Source organism: Asterias amurensis, chromosome 1, assembly GCF_032118995.1.
Source record: "Asterias amurensis chromosome 1, ASM3211899v1".
Taxonomy (NCBI): domain Eukaryota; kingdom Metazoa; phylum Echinodermata; class Asteroidea; order Forcipulatida; family Asteriidae; genus Asterias; species Asterias amurensis.
The window spans coordinates 21,049,118-21,061,665 of NC_092648.1; the positions used below are offsets into that span (position 1 = coordinate 21,049,118).

At 39.1% G+C, this 12,548-nt stretch overlaps 1 protein-coding gene across 1 annotated transcript in view; it reads right to left on the minus strand.

Annotated features, from left to right (window-relative positions):
• Window positions 1-5,763: 5,763 nt before the first annotated feature.
• Window positions 5,764-12,548, minus strand: part of LOC139946028 (potassium channel subfamily K member 13-like) — a 50,745-nt gene continuing 43,960 nt past the window's right edge. The window contains exon 2 of the mRNA XM_071943651.1: window positions 5,764-10,613. Coding sequence (XP_071799752.1) covers window positions 9,685-10,613 — 929 coding nt within the window. The 3' untranslated portion in view covers window positions 5,764-9,684. The remainder of the gene's footprint in view (window positions 10,614-12,548) is intronic.

Consider the following 12,548-nt stretch of genomic DNA (forward strand, 5'->3'; position numbering starts at 1 on the left):
ATGACTCCAAGACTTCGAGATGTTATATTTTTAAATATTATAATAAGTTTATATTTATTATATAATAATCTTAAGACGAAACAATCTTGCATGAGTAAAGTAACAACAGTTTGGAGGAATATACACAAAATGAATAACTATATCTATTTAATTTTTAACAGATACATAAAAATAGGTCCTGATCTGTGAAGCATTGGTGATAAAAACAAAGAGAGTTGACCATAAACATGGAAGTGTTGACGGTAGAATTAGGCCTATATATACCCTACAAATGCAGTCAAAAGCTTTAGAACACTTAACGGTACGTCGAGGATCAGAAAGGAATTTGATTTGAGAATTGAGTTTTAAAAGGTAAGTAAGCATACACTTGTAGGTCGCAAGTGTCGAGAGATTTGTAGCATGTGCAAGTCTCGCATGTTTTCGAAGGTTGGCACCCGTTAAAGGCAGTGGACACTATTGGTAACTACTCAAAATAATTATTAGCATGAAACTTTACTTGGTGACGAGTTATGGGGAGAGGTTGATAGTATAAAACATTGTGATAAACGGCTCTCTCTGAAGTGTCGAAGTTTTCGAGAAAGAAGTCATTTTCCCCGAATTCGATTTCGAGACCTCAGATTTAGAATTTGAGGTCTCGCAGTCGAGCATCTAAAAGCACACAACTTCGTGTGACAAGGGTGTTTTCTTCTGTCATTGTTATCTCGCAACTTCGACGACCAATTGAGCTCAAATTTTCACAGGTTTGTTATTTTATACATACGTTATGATACACCAAGTGAGAAGACTGGTCTTTGAAAATTACCAATAGTGTCCAGTATCTTTAAAGTGCGCGAGTTTGTTTCCTTTTCGCTTTAAACCAAAAGGGTCCCAAAATGTTCGAACTCGTGAGAGACTTGCACCATCTAGTATCTGTCGTTAACCTTGGTCAGAATCGTCCATTAATTTAAGAACGAAAACAAATAGGACTATATTACAGAGTTCTTCGGTTAAAAGCAGTTCTAAGTTGAAGAACAAAATTTAATGAAAAAGACCAGCAGGTTGAAGTCAAAGATTCCCGATCAATGTTCGGTTTGTTTGAATTACCAAAGGCGTTAGGATAGGGGAGAAGAAAAGTAGGCCCTAACATGTTTGTGCAGCAAGAAATGAAGTAAGCTGGCTATGTATGTCACTGTTGGCAACGTACCAACGGTAATGAGAAGTGTGTTCGAGCCTAGGCTAGGCCCACGGTCATAGTGAGATTACTATAGTAGCAAGAATCTTGGTGAGTGACACAGGCCTAACCTTTTACGGCCCCTTATTGGGCCCTATTTGATAGAGCCTGTAAGCATACACAACTTGCTAAGCACAGACAAAAATGTGCTTAAAAACACTGGACACTATTGGTAATGATCAAAGACCAGTCTTCTCACTTGGTGTTTCTCAACATATGCATTAATAACAAACATCATGGTGAAAATTTGAGCTCAATTGGTCGTCGAAGTTGTGAGATAATAATGAAAGAAAAACACCCTTGTCACACGAAGTTGTGTGCTTTCATAAGCTTGATTTCGAGACCTCAAATTCTAAATCGGGCGTCTCGAAATCAAATTCGTGAAAAATTAATTCTTTCTCGAAAACTACTTGACTTCAGAGAGAGCCGTTTCTTACAATGTTCTATACTATCAAACCCTCCCTATTACTCGTTACCAAGTGAGGTTTTTTGCTAATAATTATTTTGAGTAATTACCAATAGTGTATCTGCCTTCAACAGAAGGTAGTTACCAGCCAGAATAACATACAGTCTATTGCTGCAACTGGTGCCCCACTCATTCGCTAAGCAGATTCTTACTTCGTTAAATTTGGGCCCGGGTCAAAGTGAGCAAGAAAAACACAACAGAACAAAGACAGACGTACATTTAACATTTGAAGCATTGCATGGTGGGATATCAGTTTAGTTTCGGTTTATGAATTGGCCCCACGAACCACGTGATATTATCTCGTTTTATCATGGGGTGGATTTAGTTATTGTCCTGCATGCCAATAAGTTAATTGTTATACACCCGTGTATACATTTGGGGAACCATGGACTTATAGTTTATCTTAAAAAATATTATTCGCAGTGGTCTAGCCATAGCCTAATATCCTTCAACTCCCATGCCTAAACCATGGAGAGTTCTACCTCCACGACTAAGCCCTAGTCCATTATTTGGACATGTTAAATCTGGCTGAGAGATGTTAAATCTCTAATGTTCTTGCTAAATCTGGCTGAGAGTTAGCAACGTAAGTATCATGGATTTCATCACCACATTCTTACTGCAGCAGTACGTCATCGCGTCAGCTCAAGTTGTTAACATACGAGCAATAAGCGTAGTAGACGTCTAGCTCCCATGCAGGGTGAACACCTTCCAGATTGATTGTTTTGTGATTAAAGGGTGTCGATGAAACTGGTATTTATATGGAAATGACGAAAGTCAATGACGTGGTTCGTTTTTGTTTGTGCGTTTATCGGTAAATGTTTTTGTTTTCTTTGGCTGGTTGTTTGTGTTTTGCTACTGCGGGTGTTGTTTTGTGTACGAGTCAAACACATTGATTTTTACACTTTTATGGCTATAGTATGACGTATACGTATAGAGCTATGTTGGCCTTAATTACATGTATTTGTGTGTGTTTCCAAAAGAAGCTAATAAGGTTTGTGCAAACCGGAGGAACAAATTGTTTTCAACGGTAACTACAGTTGAATAATATATTCTGGAAATAAAACTTGTAACGGGGTTTTCATGACGTGGAAAAAGTGATTTGAATAATGATGAAAGCAGTTATTGTGAACTGGTTTGTTTTTTTAAGCCGATAATCATCAGTGATAAATCTGCCCACACACAAAAAAACGTTTCAAACCCTTAATTATTATATATCTGCAATTTGAGTTGCACAGGCAAATGTTTTCAAATAACGAAATGCCCACGAGCCACGATGATTATGCACAATAGCTGTCAGAAGGAACCCTCTATTGGGCGAACAGGAAGTGGGGGTGTTCTTGTGTGTGTGTTGATGTTGTTTCAAAATACGCTCAGTTTCAAAATAAACCACACGAGTTAAAGTTGTTGCCAGGAGTCTGCCACTAGAAGTACATGTACACCCATTTTGGTGAAAAGTGGAGTTTTAATACATTATTTGAGGCACTGAACGCTGTCCTATTTAAGTGACTGTCCCACACCGTGATGAAAGCTGGGCCTAAACGCCGAAGCATGTCTTAAATTGAATCATAGAGCAAAGTTATACCCGTCCCTTTAAAATTTTGACTGTCTGTGTGCTCGCAAAGTTGCAGCTTATATAGGAATGGCATTGGAACATACACACTAATCTTCTTTCATTCCCTCCTATTTTTGTTACTAATTATTTTCCCAATAAATTTGCCCCACGGCACCAAAATCCCATTGCCAGGCACCTGTCCCGCTTTCCGGAACAAAACCAATGTAATAATCTGACGAACATAAACATTAATGTCCGCAGATGTACCCCATCAATTTCACCAGGCAATCCAAGAAGCTGTATTCTCATAAGAGAAGGCGCAACCCGGAAAGCATTTTATAGTAGGGCCTACAAGAGTACATTCAGTCATACCATAGAGTTTATAAAGAGACAAATTTCTTGTAAAAACGAAAACTCTTGTGCACGCTCGAGTGGTTTTAGGGGGCGGGGCCTCGCTGTTTTGACAACATCTTATTTTCAACAGTCATGCGTTTCGTTTGGTAATGTTCTGTGCCATTCAGTAGAAGAAGAAAGTGATCTGAAACAGTCGTGGGGTCTATTTTTTTCTTCTGTGGTCGAAAATTGACACTGATAGGCAGATAAGTACGACCCTCTCTTGTGCGTCACAATTCATTCAAGATAGTACAGCCAGCTCATCTTTCATAATTGGCTCATAGAGCCCTATGAATTAGCTCCACATTTGCATTTCGTTGTCTTCTGTTGTATGAATTGTATATGGGTGAAATTTATTGACTCTTTCCTTTGACCTCATTTAGCCCAGTCCTCATGAAAAGACTTAATTATATAGTAGGGCACACTGCTCTGAAATATACAGAAACAAAATTCTGGATTCTGTGTCACAGTGGTGGGGGGGGGGGGGGGGTTGCCTGACCCGTTTCTGAGTCAAGATAACCCGGGAGGTGGTTTTTTATGGAATTTCCAGGATTTTTCGTCAGTTTGACCCTTTCTGAGTCATTTTGACACATATTCAAATCATACTGGGTCAGGTCACAGGGAACCCGGATTAGGGTAAAATCTTCGGCAGAACCATTGTTTGAGCAAAAACCAGGATTTGTATAATATCGCAGAGCATCGTGAAAGTTACTGTCACCTCAATTTTTTTCATTACTAAAGGTAGAGGTTTTTTTTAAAACATGCTGCTGCTTCAGTTGTATGCATCATAACGTGGTGCATAATTCCCATCCAATTACCATAAATACCGTGAATTTAAACCTCCTCAGGGAAATAAAACAAGGTTTAGGTCTTAGCGCGTCACATATAATCTAGCTTTGAGTTTCGTTGTCGAAAATAAAATGGAAATTGTCAAGCTTTTATGTTTTTGAAGAAAAAAAATGCCTTGTAGTATTATCAAGGGTATGCAACGTCCAGAGTATTAGGGAAAAAAGGAAGGGGAGACAGGAAAACATTCACGAACGACATAAACATGGGAAGAAAAGAAAAAGATTATTTCGCACGTAGGCCTACACATATAAGGAGCAATTATTCCACGTATACTTTAAACATTATTAAGGCTTCTTAAAAATAGTAAAAATATCTCGTGTCCAATAACATTTGGTTACCATGGCAACGTGAAATGAGATCCCGGTACTCTTTTATGTAAATATTCACAATTACGGAGTGTTGGGAAAAAAAAGACACAGACTATGCCTCCGTAAAAGAAATCTCGAATTACATGAAAAGCAAAAGCTGTGAGAGTCGTATGCCAGCCAACCATAGTTTACAAAGTCCATCAAACCCACCACTTACTCCGATGTTAAGTTAAAGGCAGTGGACACATTTGGTAATTACTCAAAATAATTGTTAGCATAAAAACTTACTTGGTAACAAGCAATGGGGAGCTGTTGGTAGTATAAAACACTGTTCCCTCTGAAGTAACATAGTTTTTAAAAGAAGAAGTAATTTTCCACGATTTTGATTTCGAGACCTCAGAATTTGATTTCGAGGTCCCGAAATCAAGCATCTGACACCACACAACTTCGTGTGACAAGAGTGTTTTTTCTTCCATTATTATCTCGCAAATTAATTCGACGACCAATTGAGTTCAAATTTTCACAGGTTTTTCCATTTTTATGCAAATGTTGGGATACACCAAGTGAGAAGTCTGGTCTTTACCATTTTACTAAAGGTGTCCAGTGCCTTTAAATATCAAATAATATTAAAATAGTACTCAAATACTAAAAGATAAAAATGAAAAAGTTCATGTTTGATGTACCGACTCATTGGAACCTGATTTATATTTTGTTCGAGGAGTTTTATAACCAGCCTTTAGACCGTTATCAGTCAGTTTGTTCTGTAATAGTGATTTGATCAAAGCTGCAAGCTTATACAAAAAAAAGAGAAAAAACAAATGTAATATCGTGCTCGGAATTAAAACCGTCTCCAGAATCTACACCAAGTTCCAAAATGATAAAAGTGTTTTTATAATTTTATACTTTAATGAAAGTTTTAGGAAAGCACATTATGCCCCAAACTGTATAGTATAGTACTGAACACTGGGTTTGGTTTTCTCTAGAATCCATTTTCAAGCTTTAAAATTTAATACATTTAATTATTATTCTGTACACTTCCGTATAATACCATTTTCACACACAGTAGTATCGTTGAATGCAAGTTATCTAATATCAACAACATGTATCTGCTTTGCGTACCCATAAGTGTGGCGGCGATGTAGAAGGTAAAAACAGTAAGCATGGCGTTTTGAGCATGCTGTGTGCCAATTATTCACTAAATTTGAAAGACAACTGTTTGCTTAACATGATTTGAATTTGATAAATCAAGTGGTCTGGGTCAAAGTTGATGGCGCTATTTATAAGACATAGCCTGGGCTCCGGCGCCCATAAGTAGCACTTAAGTCTATACCCAATTCTAGGCAAATTTGTGTCATACAATGTGCGTCATTTGCCTACAGATTGCTTTTGCTTTGTAACAAGTAGTTTCTATGGAATAAAATTGGAAATAGAAACTGTACTTGGGGATCTCCGTAAGCAGAAAACATCTGCTTACTGATATTTTGAAAGTAGCCCGTGGCATTTGAAGCGCACAATACGGTAAACAGTGCCATACAATTAGGCCCTGGCGGAACGCTCCTTTGCGGCTGATGATAAGACAATAAGAAGGGAGCACACCGCAACGAGTCGCTGCCGCTGTACCGTCTATCGCCACGTAACCAGCGGTCGTCTCTTGGGTTTTCACGCTCGAAAATGTTTAACATTACGTACATTGCATTCTCCATTAAGGCATATACTGTATAAATTGAACACAACAAGAAAAAGCAGTTTAAAGCGAGTTGCAATTTAAGACCTCAGAAATAACGGTATTTTCTCCCTAAAGGCATATACAAAAAAACCATAAGGGGTCGCTTGTTTATAACAAAATCTAAATTTATAGCTTTTTTGGAACTAAGCTTGGAGTTCTATAGAATTGCCAGCACACTCATGGGTATAGCACGTTATAAACATGATATCGTTACATTAATAATGATTAGCATATTTTAAAGAAGTTATATACATAAATTATGAAGATGCTGACACTTAGCTATTTATTATTTTTTGTTTCTATACTTTTTTGAGGCGACAGAGAAAGAGAGATCAAAGTTTTCAAGAAATGCCAGACAGGAATGTTTGGAAACCAATAGAGAAGGAGATTAGCTGATTCCGCTTCCCCATTTAAAAATGTTTCTAAACTTATTATTGATCCCAAATCTAAAATCTACACACTTCTTCTACAGGGAGATGATATTTGGATTGGATAAAATATCACGTCGATCAACCAAAATATATTTATACTGAAGTCTCACTTTTTTCTTTTTTCTTTTTTTCCTTTCTTTTTTTTATATAATTTTTTACTAATGAGTGCACCTACGAACGCTTACAAAGGCATATTATAGGCTACATTTGATCAGAATAGTGTACAATTATATACATGTTAAACTTGAAAAAATTTAAGGCCACTTATTCCAAAAATCTCGATATGATCACAGCTATACAAAAGCTCTAGTAGTCTTGCATTCAATTCGTAAACACAATATTGTTCGTATGCCGGCAACTTTAATACTCCCTTCCGAACCGGAGTACAGAGTTCAAAGGTCAAGAGCATGCGGAGGAAATGGATTATGGCATGATATAAATATAAAGAAAAATAACATTTTATATATATATATATGTATAATATTTATATTATGTCTAATGGTTTGTGCAGTCAAAGGAGCGGGTACTTTGCCCATACGTTGACTCTAGGTCCTATAGCTGGTTACCATAATAAATGTCTCATTCGTCCAGGCGTTGTTGCGTTGTCTACATCCACGCACGTCTGGTTTTTGTGCGAAAAATTCTGACAAAATAAAGTAATTGTTCTAACCATTGTTTCCTCCTTTGATTCCTGTTTGCTCGTTGTTTGTTTAAGTTTACTTATTCCATCCACACACACATCCGTGGAGCGATATCCACAGTTGATATCCTAAACACCGTTGACCTTTCATCACAGTAAGCACAAAATAAATCATTCGTGCAGAGTCCGATAATCTCAAGTGCAACTCAAAAATGTTTAACATATTTATGTCCTTTTAAAATAATTTGCTCGTAACGTTTGTTCTTACGTGAGTTTGTTCTCCATTTTGTTCATCCATATATATTGGAATTGGTACATTCCTAATGAATCTATTCAAGGATGAGGTTTCTGTAGCCTATACCCGGGTCACCATAACTATAAAGTCTTGTGTATTGTTCAAAATGGTTTTCCCGCCTTTTTTAGCTGATACTCACAATAATACTCATCGGGGACGAAGAGTTTAGTAAAAAATGTGGTAGTTTTAAATATCTGTTTTTAACACAAGATTGGTAAAATTATTTTTGCCTTTTCAAAGATTAACGCATTTAGACTATGTTTGTTTACTCTTTTTTTTAATCTTTGGTTAATTTTTTTCTTTTCTTCAAATTTAAAGAAATCTCAGTTTGGAAGTGAAGCAACTACGATGCTTCAATTTTCCATTCACGTTGACGAAGGAGAGATCAGTCGCACAAGACTCAGGTATAGAATTTGACCTAGCACTAGCAGCCATATGTCATTGGGGAAATTAAGCTTCTTCACTCAGCTACGGGTTTGACATCGAAGACGGATTAATAAAATATTCCATGGCTGGCAGCCCTTACACTGAGATGATTTGTGAGACGAGGTTTTGAAGGGTATGACATTACGAGGAGTGGGTGGGGGTAGGTGATGCTATCGAATGACGGGGACGTCTTGGATCTACCTTGTCATTGTCTTGAAGGGGGCACAATGCCTTCGGGTTGGGTGCTTTGGGCTATACGAACAAAATAAGATATGAAATGATTACAGTTGGAAATATGTTTTAAAATTAGTAATGATTTCACACATCCCTCAAAATAATTGTGTGGTTTTCCTTTTACTTCGATAGCTGACACGGTTAGCCAATTAGCAGAACACACTTTTCAGCTCTACCAAATTACGAACAGTGTAGTTTAGGAAGTTAAAAAAAATAAAAATGTTTTGTGGGAATCGTTATATTCTATTTTTAAGATATCTTTCTCAACCATAGTAATTTCATAACAAACACATTTCCCAAAACGACCATTCGGAAAGCAACATGCCCCTTTAAGAGTATTTGCTTGAGTCACCATCAACTCATTGAGTTGATCTGATTGCTCTATGGTCTGATAAAGTATGTTGACAATAGCAACCAAGATTCGGGAATGCTCATGGAAGGATCCTGGTTTCCAGACCACATCGGCCGGGTTACCAGACCACATCGGTCTTGTCCGATTTAAGCGCATAAAGTTTCCGTTGTCGGTATAGCAGTAGCAATGTAGAGAGGCATGGCCACGATCCATCGCATTTATGGCCTTCCAGTGTCTTGCAATGGAGGTAGACTTAGATTAACTCTAACGCTACCTGCATGCTTGGGCTGATATAGGTGTAGCTATTGTGCTATCTGTTGAAGTACAGTAAGGCCCCCATAGATGTTGCCGTAGCCAAGAGCTGTTGTTTCAGACACGTCAAACATGCCAAAACCAAGGTCCGTACAAAATCCCATTGCAGAAACGCAACGCAACGAGGTGAAATCCACTGTTATATCCTCTTTGATCCCCAAGATCCATCGACCGGTATAACTACACCTGGCACATTTTGCACGTATATAGAGGGACAAGGCAGATCCCAAGGATAAACTCGTTTTGTAGTTTGCCCTCATCCATGCTTTGAGAGCGACCATCAAACTATATGTATATAATCAAGTCGTCAGTAATCGTTCTCCGTAAAAGTTGGTATACATTAACTTTGAAAAAATGGTGCACGCATTGTCTCGAGTAGTGCCGACTTTACAGCAGTGTTCCTATGTTGTGCTACCATAATATAAATAGTTGATACGAAAATGGTGTCCGTGAATGAAAGATGCTATAGAAACCTAGAGCCACCCGCATGTCAATCCCTTCGTTCAGTCTCTTGTAATTTGTTATTTAGCATAGCGAGTCCTCCAACGCCCTGCCCAAGGCCAAAGGCACCGTTGCTGCTCGCATGGTGTTTTCTGTGCTGTGAGGTTTCGTATAGCTGCTTCTGCATCACGGCTAGCGACACCTTATTAGCCGCTAGAAAGTCTTTCATGCTTATCATCTCACCGGACATTCGGCGTCCGTCGGTCTCGCTGTCATAGTTACTATCCACATCAGTGATATCCACTCCATTTGCCTGGTTGTCGTTCCGTTGCTGCTTGCTGGCCGAGTTGACCTGCCTCTGCAGATGTCCTGGTGTGATTGCGTTCCGTCGCGGCCGCGGCTTTTTCCTACGACACAGGTTACATTCTAGTTTCTTTAGAACCCAGTTAAGGAGCTGTTTAATAACAATTGATACCACGTTATACAGTGAGTATATACAGCATACACCAGCTGTCAGAAATATGAAATTGCCAAAGCGGTAGAGATAAGGTTGTGGGTACTCTCTTTGCTGGCTCGTCACAAGGTCCCCGAAGCCAATAGTACTGAAAGCCACGAAGCAGAAGTAGATGCTTTCTGCATAGTCCCAGCCCTCAATACTTGTGTACATGACCGATGCCACACAAGCTATGATGGTTGAAGCTATACACAGGTACAACAGAACGTAGTACACAGAAGGCTTCCAACTCTCCAGGTTATCGTCTGATTGTTGGGAAGGGCGCCTGCCTGTGTTTGGTAAAACGTTTTGGTTCTGTCGACGAATTTGTCTCTCGTGGCATTTCTTCATGATGAAGGCCAGAAAGGTGATGAGTCGTTCCAGGAACAAGTTATAGAAGAGGATGCATGCAGCACATCCAGGCAGTCCGTATACGATCAACATCACCCTACCCTGTACCGTAGATGGTGACGTCATGCCAAAACCTGCAAATACAAAAAAAAGACACAGGCAAAATTACTATAAAATCTAAGTTTTTAGTTCTGTTTCAACTGATGTCTACTAGGACTGAAAGTGAAGGACTCAAGGAAGCGACCAGTTACGGTCGTGTGTACGTGTGTTGTTATTCGGGGCCACAACGCTTTGGAATGTATCCACTTCGAGCTATATAACGCGATCTCGAAAACGCTTTCTTGGAGTTTATGGAGAAGTGTTTTCGAAAAAGCAGTTAATCACCCGGACATGCTTGGATGTACAATTCGGATAATTCGTTTCTTTTGAAAGGCATGATGCGTCGTTAGATACTGTTCCCTAATATTCAGGCACTGGTCTGACAGACCCGATGGTGTGATTGGCTAAGACATGCAATGGCGCAGCTACCAGACTAAAGCTATACACTCAGAGTAAAGGGATGCTAGGTTAAAGGTATAGAACTTGGAGGAACCAGGAAGAACCTCGAAGTATGACGTCGGGCTATAAGCCTTTTTGATGTATATGTAGGAAACTGTATATGAGTACGCTGTTTGGTTTTGACAAGTTTCAGACAAGTTTACCCAAACTTGATTGATACTGTCAGAACATTGTGTCCACCATTATCTCCAAATTGCTTTTTTAGATACAGATTTATCATTGCTTTTTGAAAGGGAACATTTCGTACCAATCTTCTTAAACATCAGCTCGACTGATCGGTTGAAAGATTGTCAAAAAGTGATATGTTTGCAAAGAAGCGGTGACTTAGGGTATTGTCTGGTCGTATCCAAATTGGCGGTTTCGGCAATGACTACGACTGTAGCTAAGGGTGTTGCTATAGACGTTTGTTTTATATTTCATTGCATGATGACGTCACGATCCAGCTGTCACCGTAAAGTGGATGCAAAAATAAACATGACGCTCGGGGAGTAAGGTATCGTGAATACGTTTAGTATTACAGATGGGAACATTTCGCAGGCCATTAATAAACAGCATGGGCCTATTTTACATTGTGTCTACTTTTGCCAACAGTTTAATAAATAAACAAAACAACATTTAGAACCATAAGTACATTCCGAGTTACAGCTTGAAAACTGTAATGCAATAACCGAGTTACTCTAAGGTACACATGAATAAATGAAATGCATTTGCAGTTTTGTTGTTCGTCCAATGACATGTTTTTCTGTTTTCACACAATCCGTTCGTTTGTTTGTGTATCTGTTTGGTTGAGGTGTTGAAGCGCATACTTCATTCACCATATGCTTGGATGTATGCGATTTCAGCACGAGTTGCATGCATAGGGGGAGAGGCCTTTCAGCTCACACTGAAGGTGCTAGATTCTTGAATGTGTTCGACGAGGATTCTAATGGCAAGCAGGCCTCGGGCAGCCCCAAGTGCTAAGGTGTGCTGCGATTCCATAATGCATCATAGTAAAGATGAGGCGTCGGTTACACTGCGCTGTAACCAAACCCCTATCAACAAAAAACACCGGGGTGATATTGCTATAGCCAAGCCACGTCTAACGTGTTCTCGACACCAATTTCCAGAGCCATGCTGTTGGAATTTCAATACCCTCTCTGCGTCCCATCAGTTCGCAGGGCATAGCCTGGCTGTCATCACTGCAGATTCCCGATGTGTTTAGCTCGATAACGGAGAGCACAAGGCTCAACCCTATTACTCGTTTGATAGCCATGCTAGCTGAGGCGTAAGAACAGTGATGGGTTGAAGGATTTAAGAGAGAAACGGCTTGGTAGAATTACAGCTTCTTATAGAAAAAGCAAGGTCATTGACTTGTGCCATAAAAGGAAAGGGTTTTTCTGGTTACCATGTAAACCTGAAGATATCCATGACGTAGGCGTTTATCTCTCTCCCTTGTTTCTCATTGTATAGTTTTTTTACAACGCTAAACTGAACCACTATGAGATGTACACTATACACTGCATAAAGTCATG